At 40.0% G+C, this 21,868-nt stretch overlaps 2 protein-coding genes across 4 annotated transcripts; both read right to left on the bottom strand.

Moving 5' to 3' along the window:
- Nucleotides 1-6,321: 6,321 nt before the first annotated feature.
- Nucleotides 6,322-12,287, bottom strand: LOC146979436 (histamine N-methyltransferase-like). The gene is made up of 7 exons (XM_085789279.1): nucleotides 12,156-12,287; nucleotides 11,849-11,991; nucleotides 10,959-11,011; nucleotides 10,534-10,641; nucleotides 7,963-8,093; nucleotides 7,626-7,719; nucleotides 6,322-7,338 (listed from the first exon to the last, which is right to left on the bottom strand). The coding sequence occupies exons 2-7, from the start codon at nucleotides 11,980-11,982 to the stop codon at nucleotides 6,986-6,988; spliced, it is 873 nt and encodes a 290-aa protein (XP_085645405.1). The 5' UTR covers nucleotides 11,983-11,991; nucleotides 12,156-12,287; the 3' UTR covers nucleotides 6,322-6,985.
- A 1,003-nt stretch (nucleotides 12,288-13,290) lies between these two features.
- Nucleotides 13,291-20,151, bottom strand: LOC146979435 (histamine N-methyltransferase-like). 3 transcript variants are annotated; one of them, XM_085789276.1, is made up of 7 exons: nucleotides 20,081-20,151; nucleotides 19,357-19,491; nucleotides 17,798-17,850; nucleotides 16,846-16,953; nucleotides 15,452-15,582; nucleotides 15,189-15,282; nucleotides 13,291-14,536 (listed from the first exon to the last, which is right to left on the bottom strand). In XM_085789276.1, exons 2-7 carry the CDS (start codon nucleotides 19,479-19,481, stop codon nucleotides 14,175-14,177), a joined length of 873 nt encoding a protein of 290 aa, XP_085645402.1. In that variant the 5' UTR covers nucleotides 19,482-19,491; nucleotides 20,081-20,151; the 3' UTR covers nucleotides 13,291-14,174. The 3 variants fall into 3 exon arrangements, with proteins under 3 accessions (XP_085645402.1, XP_085645404.1, XP_085645403.1); XM_085789278.1 differs by having other exon boundaries at nucleotides 19,357-19,486; nucleotides 20,081-20,103; XM_085789277.1 differs by lacking the exon at nucleotides 20,081-20,151 and adding an exon at nucleotides 19,770-20,080.
- Nucleotides 20,152-21,868: the final 1,717 nt, after the last annotated feature.

Raw genomic sequence — 21,868 nt, 5'->3', positions numbered from 1 at the left:
CCTGTGAAGCTATTTCCCTGCAAGACAGAATATGTTGCACAGGATATGAGAGAGCATGACAAAACTGATGTATCACAAATAGTGATATATCACTCTTTACTTCTAATATCAACACAGCCACTTTTTTCTGGCTTAATTGTCAGGAGAAAACGTTCTTGGAGGAGCTTCCCAAGGCAACGACACCTTGTAGTTCATGAGCTATGACTCCAGAGCAACAAAACCAGCGTGCTCCTCTCGCTACAGATTGCATTTTATTGAACCAAGGCTTGTCAGCATTTTTGGTGAGCTGGTAAAATATAATTGTGTCATCCTTTATAAAGCAGTGTTGGGGTGACAGCGCCCACAGAAGCTTCATTACTCTGCTTTTTATTGGGGTGTGAAGAAGGGACATTCTGCTGGTGATGAATAATGTCTCTCTCGCATGAAGTCAAGGTAAAACACACTCACAGTGGTGGTGTGCTCCACTGGATGTACATGGATCATTTAAAATGAAATCAATTTTGCTGAAAAATTACAGCTGGTTGCCATAATGGTTTTATCTGACGGCCATCAATACCTGTATTGATTTGCGGGTGGAATCGAACCTTGTGAGAACTGAGAGGGGGAGAAAAATGCTGTACATACAAATATCTGATCACAGCTGGAACAAATGTAGCAGGTGGCATCTGTTAATCCATCCTGATATTCTCATATAGTACTATGCACTTCTGCCATCACTTACAATCCCAATTCACATGTTGCTACCAATCATCTGCCTGTTTTCTGCAGGAATTGAATTGTTGAGTCAAGCTCTAATGATCAATCAAGCAGCTGAGGAAAAGTGAGGGTACACAGAACGACTTGAAATAAAACCATTTGTGTCTATCAGAAATATGCATCAGATTCACTGAGCACAAATTCCCATTGGTTATCAGTGTTGCAAGGAAAGTGCTCAAACTGTCCCGTCTCTATTAGAAGTGAGCTAGTTTCACAATGAATCCCATCCCAGCCTACATGAGATGGCAAATACCCCCCATTCACAGGCACCGTGATTTATCAAGTTAAACAACCATCTTTATTGTGTTTGGGTTCTCACCAGGGCTGTAAACACCTTGTTTTTATGGATGGAAAGCAGAAATGTCTGACAATTTAGCAGAACATTTCATTAGAATGGGTTTAGTCAAGAACACTGGTGAGGCGATATAAAACAGAAGGACTCGGGGAACCTGACCGTAAGTTATTGAGGCGGAGGGGTCACTCTGGGGACCTGCACTTTAAATGGAGCTCCAAAAAGTTTCCAACTTCATCAAGCTCACACCCACGAGAAGGGGGATATTTAAGAGACAATGAATTGATGTGAGCCAGAAAGAGCATTTAATAAAAGCAATGGAAGAGATGTAAGGTGATTAATGCACTGAAGAATAATAGCCACAGCAGATCTGCAGGGAAATGTAAGGTCTTATTTTCTTTTTCTTGTGACAGGGATTAAGCACAAATATCCCTGCTACTGGTATTAACTTCTGGCAGGATTGCTCTGTCATGATCGGTTTTTAGAGCAAGTCCTGAATCTGTTCACTAACAGAGCTGCAGGAGAGGCAGACATCACCCTCAGTAATGGGAAGAATAAAACACAGCAGGGTTAAGCTGATAAGAGATTTTAAAGTTCTCCACTGATACACTCAAGACACCGATAATAAGTATGGTCACATTTAGTGTCCCTAATTAGGCCATTTCAAGCCAGGATAGACTCATTTCTTGGTGTTTACAGATTTATTTCTTTACAGGAGCACCACTAAACCGATAAACATTAACTCCATGTTCCTATATTGAATGCACTCCAAACAAAACAAAAAAAAAGCAATACATGCAGTAGGTGTGGCTCAGTCGTTCATATCCGTGACGTCTGTCAGTTAAAGTGTCTTTCATCTCTGATATCAATATATCAACATAAGCTGAGTCATCTGAGCTAACACTGCATAAGAAAACAAGTGGCTTTGCATAACGCGTTCTTGTTTTTCCTTCCACATGCCACAACATTAAGTGACAAGCACACCCCCAAACACTGCACCATGTGAGGGGAATTGGGGCGTTTGGTGAGGGTAAATGTCACTGAGTGTAATTAAGGAGGATCACACCCTCAGGAACTCTCCCGCTTGACAAAGTGAACAAGTGACAGTGACTCTTTTTTTTTTATCAAATGAGCAAATATGGGCTTAAAAGAGTATGGCTTAGAGTCAATATCAAGTTGTTTCTCAAAATTGTTATCACAATTTGTCAGGCACATATAAAATTCTTCTGAAGTAGCCTATTTTTTCACTTTAACTCCTTCCCCTCCACACAAGAAGTTTTGAAGTTCGTGGTGCAAAAAAACAAAAGGCACCAAAATATATAATTTATTAATTCAGTAAATGTGATATCTGTAATTGATCAAGATAGTGTATGATTAGAGGAGGTCAATTACTGGCATTTCTTTTTTGGCCTGGTTTATCGCTCACACTTCTAGTTCAATATGTGGCATGCAGAATAAATATGGTGCCATCGTTTATCTGCAGCAGTTCTCCATATTCACACCCACAGGAACAAAAATGCAGATCAGACTGTAAGGCCTCGAATCACTAGATTAATGAGACAGACAAAGGTAAACTTGATTAGAGCAGAGTCACCCCATTCCACTCTTTCTGATTTGTGGTTAATCGCATTGGATTGACTTAAGCCTGCGAGTCACTTCTCCGCAGCGCAAATCAACATCTGTAAGAGACTGAATTCTGAAACTGGAATTTCCATCCTCACTCCCTTTTTTGTACCAATTTAATTGATGTTAGATTTTTAAAAAGGAGACAAAATCCTGTGAATCATCAATCAAACGACAACATTCTGCCGAACAATGGAGGACAGCTGCTATATAACAGCAGCTGCTAAACAGGACTAATTCTCTAGAATGAAATATGCCACAGAGGCCAGCCATTTACAGCACCGCTATCAGAGCTATATTTCAAGGCCTGGCTGCAGCCTCTGCCCATTACAGTGTGTGTGATGTATTTTAAGGCCAGTTTATGTCCTGCTCTGGTCTCACAGGGGTCTAAACACTGACAAGATGGCTGATAGAAGACGCCTCTGGCCTGATACTGGCTCTCCCTACTGAGGGGACCAGGGGAGAGGAGCTGTATTAAAGAAGATAGACATCTGAAGAGTCAATTTAGCCAAAGTGTTAATATCAGCCGAGAAAAAAAAAATACAAAAATGGCATCAGTGTGCAGATAGAAGCCAGGCTTAAATTTAATCCCTGTATTTTCTCGTAAATTGATGTTGTGCCTGTTAATTATTAATTAAATAAGCTTTTGAAACTCGGACCAGAAAGGTCACTTGAAAGTGATTTTACAAAATAATGAATTTACTGTGCGGTATCAACATCTGGTCAGTGTCAAACCATTAGCCATGAAATTATCCCCAACAAAATATAAAGAATCTTTTCTATAATTTGCAATCATTGCGTTAGGTGTAGTGGGAATTAACATGGTACATGGTGTTTGGACGAGTCAGTTGTTTCAGTGCTATTAAGAATTATGTTTAGTGTTTAGTTTACAGTTTTGTATTTTTTGCTTTAATTTTGTGTTCAAATTGTGTAGGTGTTAATTTTTTCAAATGAAAAAAATGTGTGTCCTTTTGATGACAAACCTCTTTAATTTATTTCATTTATTCTAGCAGAGCGAGGGCGGCCTTGGCTTACCTGAAGTCAAGGATCTTCACTGCTTTAAGCCTCAGCACTGAGAGGCAACAAGTAGATGCTCAGAAATGAATACATATTACATACATAATACTGTATATCATACCAAGCTTACTTTTTGACATTTGAATGTGAGGCTTAGATACATGGACCATATTGTGTGGAAAAGGTCATTACATCAGAAGAAATAACTAAAGCATGCTCAGGTGAAGACATAATAATAATAATAATAATAATAATGATGTTCACACTTTGAACACATGGCCTGTTTCCTCATTACACTTAAGATGAGTGGAGGAACACTAACAAGCACCTTAGAGCCAGAGGCTGGAGGTTCAGCTCTGGTCACTGGACAGATGGACTGAAGAAAGCTGAAGAAGGAGCCTCTCACCTGGATGCCTCTCACAACCAAGTTGACATTCCGGCACAGCTGCAGTGTCTGACCTATATCGTGACAAGGAGGTAGTTATAGATTCAGTAATGGCGCATCACCTACACAACATCATGCCGATGAGGTTCACGGAGAAACGTAAATGTACATCAGGCATTCTGGAGAGACGAGGCTTGTCATTGTGTGATCTGAGAATAAGCGTGCCGCAGACAGTAAATAAAAACGATACCCAGCTGTTCTGCACTTCCGCATAATCAATCACCGGGAAAAGGAGGTGATCTGTTAACATTTCATCACATTTATCGAGCAGAGAACTTCTTCTTTGATCAGCCACCAACTGGCATGTGAAGTAAACAGTTCTTGATGAGCATTAGCGGCAAACACTGTCTTGAGGTTGATTATCTCAGTGACTAATACTCTGTCACTCTGTGGTATGAGAGGGCCCAGTGAGGACCCCCAGTAATGGAGCCTGAACAGGTGCTGAAAGCTCACTGACATCAGGGGGGAGTGCACTGACAAGAATTTCTGATGAATTTCAATTACTAACCTATTAAAGCTAATGAGGTAAATGAGCAGCCAGAATACATTTGCTAGATAGCTTGAGACAAGACCGCAATGGTTCGACATGATTGTGTGCGCGTGCAGCCACCGCAAACAGCATGGTGTATGTGTGCCACTGTTGCCGTGGAAATGTCCCTGTGTTGGCCTGCTGAGTAGGAGCCTCAAATGCAGTAGTCAAATAACAAATGACTCCAAGAGAATTATTTCCCACACATTAGACATGCTGTTTTTGATTATGTGGAATAAAACTTGGTGTGCTCAGGCTTGGCTCTGATGCCATAAGCAAATATGAGGCAAGAGTGCCATCTACTGGAGTTACTGCATTAGAGCACAGATGCAGGCTCAGCTGCAGGCCTGTATTCAGATGTATAGTAGTACCATCTGCTGGATTTAAAGTGAGCAGCATCATAGGGAAACTCAAGTTCTAAAAGTGTGTTGTTTTTACTGCCAAAACAGGTTCTTTTGTTCTGTCTTTCTTTCTACTCCTTTCTCTTTCTTTGTTTCTACCCCCTTTCTTTCTTTCTTTCTTTCTTTCTTTCTTTCTTTCTTTCTTTCTTTCTTTCTTTCTTTCTTTCTTTCTTTCTACCGCTCTCTGTATATCTCTCTCTTTCATTTATCCACCCCAATTTCTTGGGTAGCATACGTCAGTCCGACTGCCCACAAGTCCGACGGCTCATTTCTCCGACTACCCATTCTACAGTGTTGAGGTTAGGTTTAGGGTAAGGTTAAGGGTTAGGGCTACTTAAGTCGGAGAAGTGGGAGGTCGGACTGATGACGCAAAAATAAAGAAATGTATGGTCGGAGTCGGAGAAATGGGTGGTCGGAGAAATGGGTAGTCGGACAGACGTCATGCGCCCCAATTTCTTTCCTTCTTTCTTACTACCCCTCTGTCTCTTTCATTCATTCTCTATTCTCTTTATCTTCTATTATTCTGTTTTTCTTACCTTTTTCTTTCTCTATCTACCCTTCTCTCTGTGTCTTCTTTCTTTCTGTCCTTTTGTTCTTTCTTTCTTTCTTTCTCCATCTACCCTTCCCATTTTCTTTCTTTCCTTCTGTCCTTTTCTTCTTCTTTCTTTCTTTCTTTCTTTCTTTCTTTCTTTCTTTCTTTCTTTCTTTCTTTCTTTCTTTCTTTCTTTCTTTCTTCAGCTCATTCAGCATTGTTTCAACAATTTATTCAGCTCATTCAGCATTGCTTTCAGCATTCACACCATTTCCATTCTTGGAAATGTTTTTTCTAGTATTCATTCTCTTAGCTTGGTTTTTAGCCTTGACTTCCTCCCAGGTCAATATGGAAAGCTCCAATAGAAAAGCTCAATGAGGCTATATATTACCAGCCAATTAGCTCTTCTCTATTTATCTCTGGTATAGAAAAATAGAAATTCATACCAATGCGTTGCTCCCCTCTTGTGCAACATCCTCACTGTGATGAAGTAATGTAATGTTGTATGTTGAAGTGTTTTCTAACAATATCTCTCCGTTTTAAAGAGCCACTAACTAAATGTGTTGCCTCCTGAGACTGTAGCTAACTTTGTAGTTGCTGAACAACTTCACTGAGATTAGCAGATAGTCACAAACCATATAAAAGTAAAATGCATTGATAATAGTGCATCTTTCAAAATAGTATGTCAAAAGAGCTCCACAAGTGAAATAATAACATAACAAAATATCTAGAAATGAAGATTTATTGATATTTTCAGTGGTTTGCAATGTTTTTGAGATTTGATTATACCACGTGATTGAAAAAAAAAGTAGTTAAAACAAGAAGCCTTTGAGAGCAGGCTAAAATGGTAAAGATGCAGTTGTGAAATCCAGAATATAGCCATTTATAAAGTCATCATAAAAGCTTCTTCATGTGCGAAAAAAGGTCCAACCTAAGGTCAGTGAAATCGAGCCAAGACTTCTGCATGGCTAAAATTGTGTGTCAGCTAAACCCATAGTATTGTAAAGATCTAAAGCTTTGCAAAACTGTGGCAGCCATTGAAATGTTTTTAGTGATCATTACAGGCATAAAAGGTTTGGCGAGGAGTGATGAAACTGTAAAATACTTCAAAAACAAAATCTTATAAACAGAAAAAGAAGTTGGAGCTCAATTCAGGGGCCTTGTCCTTCGAAGCAATCTTCCTTCACCACTGTTTTGTTTGTTGAGGATTCTAATTGTGTTGAATATGTATTAACACGGTGAATCTAAGGACAGGAAGGACATTTTCTTTGAGATGGGATAGGCTTGTCATGTTGCTGTGATACAGTCGTTCTTCAAAAGCAGCTTTGGACAGATGCAGCCACTGAATATGAAATGTCAGGGGTAAGTGAATACAAGAGAAATGATGTGCTCAAGCATAAGCCAGGATGCAGCTCAAGTTGCTGTTGAAGAATACCCTGCCATCTTTCTCAGTGCTGCACTTGTTTCTGAGAAGATCTAAAATGCCTGCTCTGATCTCTGGCGTGAAGGACTGGTGAAAGTGATCTTTGGCTGTCATGAAGTTCAGCAGACGTTCTCCAGTCACGCTGCTCGGATCGAAGCACTCAGTGATGTCAAAGGAATTGTGAATGATATGCTCCTCGTATTTCAGACCCAGGCTCTTCAGGCAGGCCAAGACCTCAGTTGATGAGCGGTAGTCTATGATGCCTTCAACGCACAGCTCCTTCTTGTAAGTCTTCCACAGGGCGTCCCAGCCACTGACGGCTGGATAGAATGAGTTTAAGAAGCACATTAATTACAGTAACAAAATGTTTATCTAAATAAATGAGTACAGTTGTTGCCCCGGCATGTGAAAGGCAGATTGCAATTTCTTTGCTGTCAATAAATAACATGTGAGGAGGCAGAAGAGCAGGCAACTATAGGTCAAACAGCTGGCAATGAGCACACATTGATCATGGTTGCACATTTTCATAATCATTTTATAAGTATTGTAATCACAAATTGCAGTGATCTGACTGAGAAATTGTTAGCAGCGATTTAAATCTTCTTACCAGTTTCAACAATGATCATAAGAGTGCCGTTGTTTTTCAGAAGACTGTGGTAGAACTTGATAGTTTCATCGAGGTTATTCACGTAGTAGATCATCTATATGAAAGAGACAAAGAGGATGTCTGACTAGTTGGTGTATTTGTTCGGCATGCTACTACACTGCTCCCAACGTGTTCCCTAAAGAATTCAAACATCAACAGTATAGTAGTGAAACAAAACTGCTTAAATAAAGTCAGACAGTCCGTTTTACTCCACCTTACTTGCAGAACAACATAAAATAATACAATAATCCACAATCATGCTATCACTTCATTTTTGAACTGGATGTCCAAAAAGCACCTGGATCATGTGTATGAAGTCAAATTTCTTCACATCTCCCTTTGCTTTCACTTGTTTCTCGTAGTCCTCACTCATCATGACATGCCAAGTGAATGGGATCTTCTGAAGGTTGGAGGTCTTTGATACCAAACCTAAAAGGTGGACATATAAGGAACAGAGAGAGACAAAAGTAACATTACTGTGATCAATTCAAAACCAATACAAGGTTTAGCCACTTTTAATCTATTAGGAGCTCCACGACTAACTATACTGTTATTAGTGGTATAATCACCAATATGGAACTGAGGATAATACAAGTTAAGAGGTTTGATTGTAGTCATGATTGGCTGGATGAATGGATTGAGTGCAGATATGTGATGCTTTAATCCATAAAAACAAGAAAGGAGGTGAAAGTCAGGTGAAATGAGCAGAAATGTCACAGCCATCAGATGTGTTTCCAATAAACAGTGGCTTCAAAAAGTGCTCAGACCTCTTCACCTTTGCACACACTAGTGTGTTATTTAATTAATAAAAAAAGAAGAAGAAATATCTCATTAATGAAGTGATCAGAGTCTAAATAAAGTTCTCTAAAGTCGTTATTAAATTATTAAATTACAGCATGTGGTCTTCTTGTGTGGGTCTCTAAAAGCTTTGCACATCTGGATGTGGGCAGTTTATCCTCTCAAGCATCTGTGACCTGCCATCTTCATGTCTCACCGCAGATGTTGTGCGAGGCTTAAGTGTGAGCTTTGGCTGGGCCACTCAAAGACAGAGTTATCCCAAGCCACTGAAGCATTTTCTTGGCTGCATGGCTCAGGTCATTGTCATGCTGGTGAACTGTCACCTCAGTCTCAGGTCGCTTGCACTCTGGCACAGGTTTTCTTTTAAGAACCTGTCTGCCTTTGGTTTTATCCTTCCCACAGTCCTGACGTGTCTTTGCTACCGAGAGGCAGTTCTAAATTGTATGATGCTGCCATTACATACTTAAAGCAGAAGTAAGCGGAATATTTGTGTTAATATAAGTCTTAAATAGTTATATCTTCCGACAGCAATCACTTATATAGAGTGTTTGGTCCGAAACACGGGTCTGTCACTCTGCTCTGCTGTAAGCCGAGGAGAAAACTTTCCTTGTATCCTACAACCTTTATCCAATGAGGAGAGAGAACGGCATAAAGGGGCGGTCCTCTCTGTGTGTGCAGCCAAGGGATGCGCGTGCATGTGGTGACGTAGGGACGAGGGCGGGGACTGCTTACTCCATCGGCTGACAAGAAGTAGCCAAAACGACCGGATCGCTTACTTCTGCTTTAAGCAATATTACCCAAGAGGGTGTGCTTTAACGTTATTTGAGCACAACGGTGATGCGGTCAGGCGCCGAGGTCCGTAAGCATCACCAAAGTGCTCAAATTACGTTTAAGCACACCCTCGAGGGTAATATTGCGATTATACAACAATTACCAACAAAATAAAGCATATAATTAAATATATATTCATGATGATGGACATTTTGCTCTCAAATTTTAAATTTTTTTGCAAGTGTGCTTCCCGTTTCCATGGAAATAAATGGGGTCGGACTAATAACTGAAACACAATCATCAGTCACGTAGACTCCTATGTAGCATAAGCCAGGTGATGACTGACGATGGTGCCTGGTGTATACCACACATAGTGGCTGGAGCTCTGCCTAGAGACTTCTATTTTTGCTTTGTCAGACATGACAATCTCTTTCCTCATGCTCTTAGAGTCCTTAAATGCCATTTCTCTAAGCAGGCAGTTCTATGCCTTTCACTGGCTTCTATGTAGCTCTATAATAAAGTCCTGACAGAATCAGAGCACTTGAGATGGTCAACCTTCTGGTAGGATTTTCCAGTTTTTGTTATTAAGTTCATGGTTACCTCCCTGACCAAGGCAGTTCCTCCTTTCGCCTTTACTGAGGCTGCTATGCTCCTGCAAACCCTCAAAATTTAGATGGTTTTATACCCATAATGTGAACAACAGTTTATCACAGATATTTACAGAGAGTTCTTACTTTGAGACCATATACATAATATACAAAGGATTATGCCTCTCTATATGTCCAATCAATTCAGTCTACACAGGTGGACTTCAGTCATGGTTGAGGCACAGATTGAGAAAAATAAAAGCAATCAGGGGGAAACTGACCGTAGCAAAGTAAATGGATACTGATTTTCAATACATTTGCAAAAATGTCTAGAAACACATCATCAATTTTTCATTATGAGTTACTGATTGTTAATTGATGAAAGAAAAAAGGTCTGTTTCATCAATGTAAAATAATGAAATCTTCAACACAAGAAAGTTTGCAAACAGTACAGGTCAGAAAACTTTCTGATGTCACTGTTGATAAGATCAGACTGTTGCTCCTTTTAATGCAGTCCACAGGCAGTGTGTACAAAGCCTTGCTGGAGAAGCAGGAGTTCAGTAGATTTTACAATTACCAAAAATGTCCAGTCTTACTCTCATCAGCTGTGTTTCAACAGAAGACCCTTTTGAAAACCTTGCAAAAACGTATGCTAAGGAACAACGGTTAGAAAAGTAAGAAAAACCGCAAATGGTGTTTTGAATTGTTGATACCTTTGAAGTTATCTGAGAGCTGAGAGCTGCCTTCCACAATGTCAGCGGTGATAGGAAGAGCAGGGAATGTAGACTGCAGCACAGAGAACATCTGGACATCCACCTCCCCTGAAATAAAGCAGGAAGTCTTTAGATTTTGAAATCCCATGGCCAACACTGCTGCTTCAATGTGAAAACAATCATGAACAACATGTCTTTGAAATGAATACTTCAAACATTTCTGAAACAATCAAAACTAATGAAAAGGTCCACATATCAAATACATTCATCATATTCGCTAGAGTGCATTAGAGCAACATTTGCTCATTGACCTCTGTAGGACTCTTAATAAGCATGCTGATTAGCGGCACTTTAGATTTAAAGACCAAATTACCACAACACATGTTCATAAAACTAGGATCAGTTGTTGTTTTCCATCACGTTACCTCCACCACTGCCAACTCCAAGGATATCCAGGCTGCTTTTACCTGCTCCAATTCTATGTAAACACATCAAAAGAAAAACAAATAAAAATAAATGAACAGTATAAATGATGAGATTAAAAACTTTGAATTTTTCTGCAATGTAAAATATAAGTTTCAGTCAGTTTGTTCAATGTAAAAAATGGCAAATAATTTGAATATATTTGGACACTGCCCCTGATATTTCTTCTGTGTTTGCAGTAATTTCATGTGCAAATTATGTTTATTAGTTCCCCATTAACAAATATGTATCTATGGTAAAACAAACTACAATTATAGACTACATAGAAAGCATATAGGAATTTACTAAGACTTACAGTGCATGCTGCATGCAGATGTACTGAAGTACAAGAATCACTAAGAATAGACTGTGCATTCATTGTATTTACAGCTACTGTGTTTATGTAAATTTAAAAAACTCAGTTTGATGAAGATTTAACAATTACTATAAAATATAAACGTGTTCATGCAAAAGTAGAAAACCATATTGCACTGTATTTCCTGGCCATGCCATCAGCCAGTGTGTTAAAAGGGTTATTTTCATATGGAAAATGGGCGCACTGAGAAAAAGTAGACTTTAGACCAACAGAAATGGCATCAGATTGTGTTAGCAACACCGCAAGCTTTGTGTCGGCATGAAACCACTGGCAATTTCATCTTCTTTTGAAAAGACATTCTCTGTTGAGAGAAGTCATTAACAGAGACCTCAGATAATAAGCTAAATGATCCATTCCTTCACAAGGCACAAAGAGACAGATAGAAGGCATATAACCTTTCTGCTGGGAGTAGAGAAAAAAAGTAAAAAATTTGATAAAAGCAAGAGCAGTGCAGCTCTCCAACCTCTTTTGTTGTACCTTTTAAATTCTCCTGGCAGGATGCTATGAACACACTGGAGAATGGCCTTGTGTTCTCCTGACTTTTCTAGGTAGAACTGAAAGCTTTGGACTGTACTGCCCTCATAACACGTCTGCTTTGCCTCTGCAGCCATGGCTGAACCCTGCAATGCAACACACAGCATAGATCAAATCAACAGCATAGAGAAATATTGTATTTTAAAAAGCTGCCTACAAAGTGCTGCAATGTTTGTAATAGCTGCTGAGCTGGATTTAGATCACTTAAGTGAGCACCAATTGTAGGCTATTGTAAGTATTTAACAATTACCTTGAATGTATGGAAGGAAGCACACTGAGTCGATTGCTCTCCCACTCTTTCAAGTTGCAGAGCTACAGCACTCTCCCCTCCCACAGGTTGGCTCCTTCCCAAGGTGTTGTGTAACCCTTGAACGATGAACTTTGGCTCAGCCAGCTGCAGCTGTGCTGCCACATTCCTATTAGAATCTCATGAAAAATACTAGATCAACCTTCTTCTTTTCATATCAGGGTGGACATTTTCAGGAGGGAATTTATTTCAATGAGCTGCTGGATTTGAATCCACTGGCGTTTGGCTGTCACACAGTTTAGATTAAATTAAGCAAGTCAGCTCCAATCAGAAACAGCTATATCATGGGCAGTTCTTCTGCACATAGAAGTATTATCATTAGTCAGCTAGCAGCTGACACATTCCTTTTTAAATGTAACTGTGAAATGCTTCTTAATCTGGCTCAGATCATGTCACAACGTTATTTAATTCTTGGAAGCAGTGACAGTGTCTATATCCTGCCAGATAAAGACAGCAACAGCACAATACCTCTCTGCAATCATAACACGTTCATGCAGAATGTACAGTGGTCACCCACCTTCCCTTAGAAAGGGGAAGTTGACAGATCTGGGTTTCAGCTCTATTGCATGTTGTCAGTGTGATGCAGGCAAACACCACCTTTAAAGAAAACTGAGTTAACTGCTGCAGCCACAGATAATACTATTTTTTTTTGTAGACGTGTGTAGTTGTATTTGATGTGTGTGCGTGTGTGTGTGTGTGTGTGCGTAGTAGTTTTGATATTGGACTTCATCCCAGATCTGGATCCTGTACTGTGTGCCCATTTCTGCATTTTACAGTTCAGTTACAGATGCTGCCCTCAGGGTGGCACCAACACCTCAGCTATATCAAAAGTAATTGTTCTGGGTGAAGACAGAGACAGGGAGCAGCTGCTGCCATTGAGCTTGTGTTCGTCCAACCAGTCAAATCCTGACCAGTGACCACACTCCTAATGTGGTCCCATATTACAGACTCCCTGTATATTGCATGAATCAGTATGTACATACCACTGCCACTGGTAACATATTGTACTGGACTAATTGGTTTATACATTCTCACAGGAGTGAATTAAGAGTTTAGTCTCCATGGAAAACATTAAAAGCTCAATTTAACATTTATTTTTATATTTCCAAAGTAATTTGATCCAATGAGAGCGGCAGTGCAGTGGGGTTGGCAGCACAGCCTGCCAACTGCAGCCCATTAAAATTATATGACGCCAGAACCTGAAGCTGATTACAGCTCTTATACTTCTTGGGTAATTTGTGACAATGACACGAACTGTGAAAAAAAAAATGATGGTCCCATAAGTATGGAAAATTTAATAATTAACAACTAAGCTATTTTCAACTTGAACAAGCACATAAGGTTCTATACAAATAATAATTAATACACTATCAACCGAAAATAAGTGGTATAAAAGAAGGGATTGGACACATATAATAAAAGGTTGTTAGTTATATACAGTTTAATTCTGAAAAGTCAAGCCATTTAAAATCAACATTTTTGAATACCAAAACTACAGAATTCACATTCAACCAGGACAGACTAATAAGGGTTAGAGGGATAGGTTTGAAGATTAAATTACATTTATTGTGCACAAAAATAAACTTTGGAGACCCCAGGGAGTAGATCAGCTAAGTGAATGGATTTAGGCATGAGAAGCTAAGATATTCCCCCTGGACCTAGACACTGGTGAAACTTCAAGTTCTTGGTTGAAGATCCAGATGAAGAGGGTCGGTAACTCGATGCAGGTGGTGAAGGGGTGGAGGTGGGCTGAGAGTTTTGCTGAAACGACAGCTGTGATGACAGCAGAGAAAGAGAGCGTTTTTAAATTTGACAGCTAATGACTGATTGGATAAATTAAGAGAGGAAAGGTGCAGCGAGAGGATAGCGGGAAAACTGAGGAGGCTTGGAAGTGGGCTTAAAGAGATAGTCTTCCTGCCTCAACTTTCGCTTAGCTCCATTTCACTATACTGATTAACTGCTTTAGGGGAGCTGATCCATGACTATCACTCCCAGATTGTTGTTGAAGATAACTTTGCCGTTGGACTCCACACTACAGTCTGGGTGTCGAAGTAACCCCATGACGCCAGCTTTCAGCTCGGGTGAGGCCGTCTTGCTGAAGTCCAGCACCTCGGTGAGAAAATCCAGCAGCAGCTCTCCCTTCTCATCGCCCTCAGTGAAACACTCGGTGATGTCCAGTTGAGATGGCAGCTCGAAGCTCTGGTAACTCACTCCCTTGGAGTCCAGGAAGCTTTTGATGTCTCCAGTGGTCACACACTGACTTATTTCTGTGTTACAAAGCTGCTCCCTGTATGTCCGCCACAGCTTTCCCCAACCACTCTCCCCTAGAACAGATGACATGAAAACATGAGCAAGGCTTTGTTCAGACATGGCATTACATCTGATCACAAGTGGTTCTCTGCGTACGTGGGTATTGTCATCAGATCTCAGTTCCCTGCTTAATATGTAAATGAACAGGTATGTGTTGTTGTTTTTAGCCAACAAACAAACAGGAGCATTGTCTCATCTATTTGAAATAGAAAAATATTTCTGGTACATACTGAAACTGCAGTGGAACATATTTTCATTTAAACTGCTAAATAAGTGTGTCTGGATCTTGAATGCATCTTGAATGCATACACACTTGCAATCAAAATTTACACTGAGAGGACCAGGCAAAAGTTTGGAGCTAAATGCTTACATCAGCATGCTAACATGCAGGTAAAGCTTGTCAGCTTGTCTAACTCTTGATAATTACCATTCAATAGATGCTTTAATATTAACTGAGTGAGTCTAGAGTCATGGGGTCACAGATATCAGAACGGGGTTTAATATGTGTTTGTTTTAGTGGTAACTTAAACTGAGATACACTGTTAGTGGTTTTACTATATATAGCAAAGAGTACAATAACTACAAACAGCATAACTAAGCATAACCCACCAGAAGGAAGGACAAGGATCAAACGTCTCCTATCCATAGAAGATTCAATCTACGTACCAGAGACGAGGATGATCAGAAGTTTCCCATTCTTGTTGAGGAGGCTTTGGAAGAACCTGATGGTAGCTTCAGGATCCTTCACATAGTACAGCATCTGTCGATTTCACCACAGATAATGAGCTAGTAAGTGGCTTCATGGAGCAACTAATTATACTGCTATGCTAGACAGATGTTCTAATGGGATTAATTGCTGTGGAGCGCCACCAAATGAATATGACCTAGATGTGTCAAAAACACAGAGCCACTGTGTCGCCAGCACCAACCTGTATCATGTGGATGAAGTCAGCTTTCTTTGTCATCTTCTTCTCTTTCCAGTGCTCCTCAAACTCAGAGGCAGTCATCTTGTTCCAGTTAAATTTGATGTAATATAAACCTGGTTTCTGTGACACCAAAACTGTAGACGGGGAACATATGGTTGGTGTAGATCAAGATCACATACAAAGCTCACAGTGCTGCTTTGTGTAAGTTCACACCAGTATATGTATCACATTTTGGTAAAGTACAACATAATGATCTAACTTTAAAAAGTAGCTGAATTATACAGTAAATTTAACACAGGAATACAGATGAATAGGATTTTAATGCCTGCACTGACTTTTTCATTTAAGCCATAACATCTTCAACTGACAGTTGTCACATCATAAGTTACCCCAGTGTAGTGTGTTTTTCCCCCCGCTATTAAGTTTCTAATGAAGAGCAATAAATTGAGAAACAACTGAAACGCACTAAAATTTCAAATGTTACGCTCTTCAAATTGTCAATATAGCTTCAACTGCTGCATATGCTCAAAGTTTTGATGAATATGAGTTTTGGAAATGTATGGCTTCTCTCTGAAAAAACACTGTTTGAGCCTATACTGTAGCTATTTTGTGGAACCATTTATTATGTGACTAATGGTCCACACAAAAACAGAAGCAGTATTCATAGCAGCAGAAAAGTGAGACAAGAGTATAACAGATTTCTACAGAGACATTTCTCAATACATCTGAGATATTATACACCTGATTAACTGTATCCTGTCTGGGCGAGAATGAATGTGTTGAGTCATAACCTCCAAGACACACCAACTTGCTTCACAACATTCCTTTGAAAACACTAATTCTCCAAAAGATGCCTCACCAGTTTCTAAGACAAAAAAGCCATCTACAGAAAGTCAAACAGACAACCAGAGAGAAGTGGTGTGGTGCAAGAAAATAATGAACTTTCAGCGCATCAATTATTGACGTACAAGCCCATAAGTATGTGAGAAACAGAGTATGTGAATCTACTGTTTGGATGGCAGCTCTGATAAGGATTCAGAGTTTTACTCTTCAGGAGGGTTGATTATCATTGACAAAAGGGCTTAAGTCTAAAACTGGTTGTTCCACCCAATACATGTATAACTTTATTACTAATGCATCATCCAGTGTTGTACTTTTTACTACACAAACGTACAGATCCTTCAAGAGGAGAAATGTCTGTGGTGTCTGCATCTGTCCACATACAGCATATAAGTGGGGCCTTTGTGTGAAAGCCAAAGGCTGCTTTAAAACGTTTTTCAGCATTAAAAAAATACAATAAAATGTGGGGAGCCACATTTTCTGCTGTACTTAACAGGGTATGTGACTATACGGATGTCGTACAGTATAAAACTGCGATGCGTAAGTGGCAGTAGTACCTTTGTAGTTATGCAGCTGCTGGCCGCTCGGCTCCACCACCTCGTTATCCACAGTCACCCCAGGGTGCTTCATACGGAGCTCGGAGAGCATCTCTAGGTCAATCTCACCTACAGGAAGCAATTGCTTTTATTTTTAAAAACCATCAATTTATTACAAATAAATAAAAAAGAAAACAAATAAAGACTTCTACATTCAGTTTGCCCAGCAGATCAGCAAAATGCTCCAGTGAAAGTGATGATGACTTAAGCAGGAAATGACAAATAGCACTTGACAGTTTGGCAAATAATGCATTTTATGTTGAAATACTAGGGGAGCAAATTATTACTGTGATATTCTTTTCAAGATCATTTAGCCAAAGGAAGATGAACTTTTTCTAGGTTGTCGTGAAGCAGACAAGTTGCCAGGTATAAAAGAGTTAAATTGAAGCAAAGGAGGCAATATGGACAGATGTTGAATCTGTCTGATTAGATTGAATAATACCATGCGGAGGAGTTTGGAGCCATTTGATTTTACAGTCCATTAGAGAATGTCTAACATCACTCCATTATGATACTGATATGACAGCTCAGGTAAATGGACAGGATTGGCTTTGACATAGGGGAAGTGTAACAGCACTCATGGGCGAGTAGTGGGTTTGCTCAGAAGAAAATTAACCTTGATGTGTCATGATGAGTGTTGGAAACAATGTGCAATAAAGCTACAGACTGTTGAGGTCACTTTGTCTGAGACTGAGGTTAAAGATTAATCTGACAACTGGAAAAATGCATACAAACCCTTGACAGCGATAATAAGGGTAAAGGTTTTTATTGCTGCGGCCATAAAAGAACCAGAGCTGTTAGACCAGTCTGATTCACTGATTCAACAGCGCCTCTTCACCTTAGCTGTCCGCTATGGAGGACGCTCATCTATTTACTGTGTCACACAACATGAGATAAATCCAGTAGTTCTTACCAGCTCCACTTCCAACCCCAATCACATTTAGATGGGACTTCCCATCTCCAATCCTGGGGAGAGAGCAGAGAACATGTTGAGTCTTCAGAACAGTCAAGTCTTGAAATTCACATCCAGCAACCTGCCAAATGTGGGTCACATTTCTGGGCTTGTAACTGTCACTTCTTCCTGACACTTTGGTACGTGAGGTGTCCTGATCTTGTGTCTGCAGCATCTCCGAATGCTGATACTTTGATTGTTGCCGCAGCATGTTCTGTCACTCACCGTCTGATTTTAATAACACTATTACACTTTTTAATTTACGCGAGTCATATCCCTCTAGATTTCTCTCTGATGTGTTCGAGGACAGTCTCACAGAGCAGAGATCCTGGTTCTCTGCTGCGTGACATTCACCTCCAACAGATTTCATAAACATAGAAAAAACGCGCGGGAAGAGATAAACAGTCATTAGTTGTCATTCACAGTCACACACTGGTTCAGCTGGTTAATATATGTACATTTGTGCAGGCATTTATTTGCTTTTGTGGGTCAGATGGTAACAGTATTCTGTTTTGAGAATGAGTTCAGTCCTAAACAAGTGGAGCTGTGGACTGATCTCAGCAGTGATAATTAGGACGCTTGTTGTTTTGTTTTTTTGCATGTGTAATGTCACTCGATTCTTTGTCTTCACTGTTGAGCACAATAATAAAAAAATATATAGTGATATTAAAAAAGTCCACTGTGATACCTGTAGACCTTTCATTTGAATTTGGGTCATAGACCATTCTCTTTGAAGTTTGCATGTTTTTGATAGTTGACAGCTAAAGGCTAATGAGGCAGAAACTTATGCTGTGGATCCACAAGTTTCACAAAGGTCTCTTTTGAAATAACAAGAGGTGGTGTATGAGGACAAGCCTCCTTAGTCTTAATCAGTGAATCCTCTCACAGACACTATCACATTATTTGTCATGTTAAGTCACATTTTGCCTTCACTTATTCCTCATATTCAGTCTGCACCAACACCAGTTCCATGCCACACACAGACATCCCCACCCTCCCCTGCGGACAATTTCCTGTCTTATGAAAACTGAGTAAATAAGCAACCACCAGTTACATGATATGGTCTCCTTTACTTTGGCAACATACTGAGATGAACAATTCACTTGTCAGCCTATTAGTGCATTGTTTCTTTTGTACCTTATTTTGATAGTCCAAATACTTAAATAAAATACTTTCGCTTAACTAATATCAGTCGTTGGACTGGCCCATTTCTAATCCTTAGAAATATAATGTTGTTGAATATAGGGTGAATATAGTGTGAAGGAAGGGCTGCACCGGTTTTGCTATACTTTTTCTGTACTGGTTAATCCAGTTTCTGAAATTGCTGCATTATGTTGAGAACTCCACTGCTATATATTATTTCAAATGCTATTAACTATGTTTTACATATTCAGGGCCTTCTGTGTTTCATGTTCATGTATGGTGTGGCTATAAGAATTCACACAATCACACAATTCACTCATTATCCAGTGTGTGTGTGTGTGTGTGTGTGTTTGTGTGTCCATGAGTGTGTGTTGTACCTGGCTAGTATATCTGGCAGCTTATTGTGGATGAAGTCCTGCATACACTGATGCTCAGAGGAGCGCTCCAGAAAAAGCTGGAAGGATTTCTGGTACCTGGTATCATCATTCACCAGACTCATCATGGCACCTAGTCTGACAGATACAGAAAACATTTCATAAATCAATAAATAAAAGGAAACAGCGAATGGCCCATTTCTAGTCACATCTAAGTTGGTCAGAAACACTTGTTCCCATCCCCTCGGTGACTATTCTCCATCTATTAAGTCCACCATCTGTTTAGTATTGTACAGCATGACGTCGACTGATTTACAGTACAAAATCGAGTATTACTGAACAGTTGCTTTCGCAACTCACTGTTACAAAGCCAGTTACACCCCCCAACCGCCCACCCTCCCCTCAACCCCACCCACCTTTTCCTGAACAGTGAAAGGCGAATATCAATCAAGCTCAGCTCCTAAACCAATGTAAACTGAACACCCACGGACGGTGGAAGATGATCGTGCCTCTACTCGCTGCGTGTCAAACACAGTGTTCACTGAAGGAGGAGGCTGCGAGAGAGACACGTCTTATCTAGCAGCGGCGGCGGCGGCGGCGAAAGCAGGATCAGCCCGTCAGGCTGTTGACGCACTGGGAGTGAGAACGTGTTGGACGTCCACGGCGCACGTGCTGTGAAAAAGCTGCAGACAGATCGAGACAAAAGGCGACACATATTTCTACTTACTGTGCGTGCAGCAGAGACAGCGTCCACAGAGACTCGCAGGCTGGAGGAAAACCCGCCCACTAGGGTGACAGCTCCCTCTTAAGGAGGGTCAAAGGTGGCAGACGAAATCCCCAAAGAAAAATCAGTCCAATCATCAAACACCACATATAAAAGTGAAGTGAAACATTTGACACATAACACGTTATATAACAAACTTCATATAGATATAAACTAAGGATTTTTCTAAGGGACTGCTAAGGCAATTTAAATCAACTTTATTTGAAACACTGATAAGGAAGAGTTTGTAGCTCCTTCTTGTAGTTAGTCAATTTGTGATTAAAAGCATGCCCCAGTGACTGTTTTGATTATGAGCTGAGCTACAGAGCCAGCAGGACCAGGGGATTGAAAGACCATAATCTACGTTTCCATTTATCTAACATTTGTATGAAAGTCAACTTGCTTGACGTGGTCAAAGATATTTGTTTATCAGCCCTGCAGTTCACCATTGCTGCACAAACCAAATGGAACTCTGATAAGAATAAAATCAGACACATTAGTTACTGTGTTTAGATAATTTTGTATAATGTATGGAGATATGTGCCAGAAAAGATCTGTCATTCAGTGAGTCTAACACATTTTGGCAAGTTTTCATAAAGGGAGCAGGAATGTGAGGTGTTAAAGGACTTCTACAGCTGACATGCTTCTAGCATTAGGATATTTGATATGATCAATACTGTAAAGAAATATATTCAAAGGAAATGTCTCCCCCAACCAGTTTTTGTTATAATGTCGGTCGCATAGACAGGAACTAGCCCAAATTAGATTGTAATTAGGCCACATACCCCATGTGAGGAGATGTTAATCCAGAGAGACAATCCTGAGGAAAGTGGTGAGTTGTCGGATATGTTGGTAGCTGTATTGTTTAGACTAAAATCAAAGCATTTTTTATACAGTGAAACCTTAAGGCAGGTGATGCTCCCTGACTTGGTCACATCTTTTTATCACAACAAATTGTCTACAAAATATTTTACACTTCCTCTGTGTTATAAGTGTATTTGAAGTGTTAATGTTCATAGGTAGATATGTTTTCAGTTTCAAGAACCAAAAACCATCTCATTGTAGTTTCCTCATCTCCTCTTAGGCTTCTCTCTTGGCAGCTTGGTGGGGAGCCAATGAGAGCAGAGGATCTGCACCTCATACATCAGATGATTAGCCGGTTAATTAGAACAAGTGACAGTAGTACCGCACCTTGTCAGACCCTGTTGGTCAATTGGAAGGCAGACAAAGTCTAACTCGGTCTGAATTGCATGATTTTAGCAAAAGCGCAGGAGCTTTATCAAATAAGGGCGATCCATCACTCTCCTATCCTGACCAGTAATTTACCACAGTTAACTTGCACCAAAAGTATCATGGAAACACATTAACACTGTGGTGTTCTTTAAATAACAAGTTCCCAGACAGATCTGTGCTGTGTTTATTTTTGAAACTAAACTACTTGTCAATGATTATTATGTTTCCTAGATGCCGATCCTAGAGAATCCATACTAATAATTTAGAGAGTATACTGAACTATTAAAGCGTCATCTCAATAAAAAGACTGCAGGCAGAATATGAGCTGTACTAGATACCTAACCTTATTACACCAGTTGGCCAGGCTGAAGTCCAAGGTCCTCTATTGATTACATGAGCTTGCACCTATCCACCCGCTCTCTTCGTACCACCTCTCTACCCACAGATCCCAATGTGCTGATCTTGATATGATCAAGAAAATTGAACCTAAAAGCAAAAGGATAAAGTCAGAGGGTGGAA

Source organism: Trachurus japonicus, chromosome 10, assembly GCF_045865225.1.
Source record: "Trachurus japonicus isolate A0001 chromosome 10, Traja_1.0".
NCBI classification, from domain to species: Eukaryota; Metazoa; Chordata; class Actinopteri; order Carangiformes; family Carangidae; genus Trachurus; species Trachurus japonicus.
Note: the sequence above shows the minus strand (reverse complement) of the source record. Positions and strands in the feature narration are given on the sequence as shown.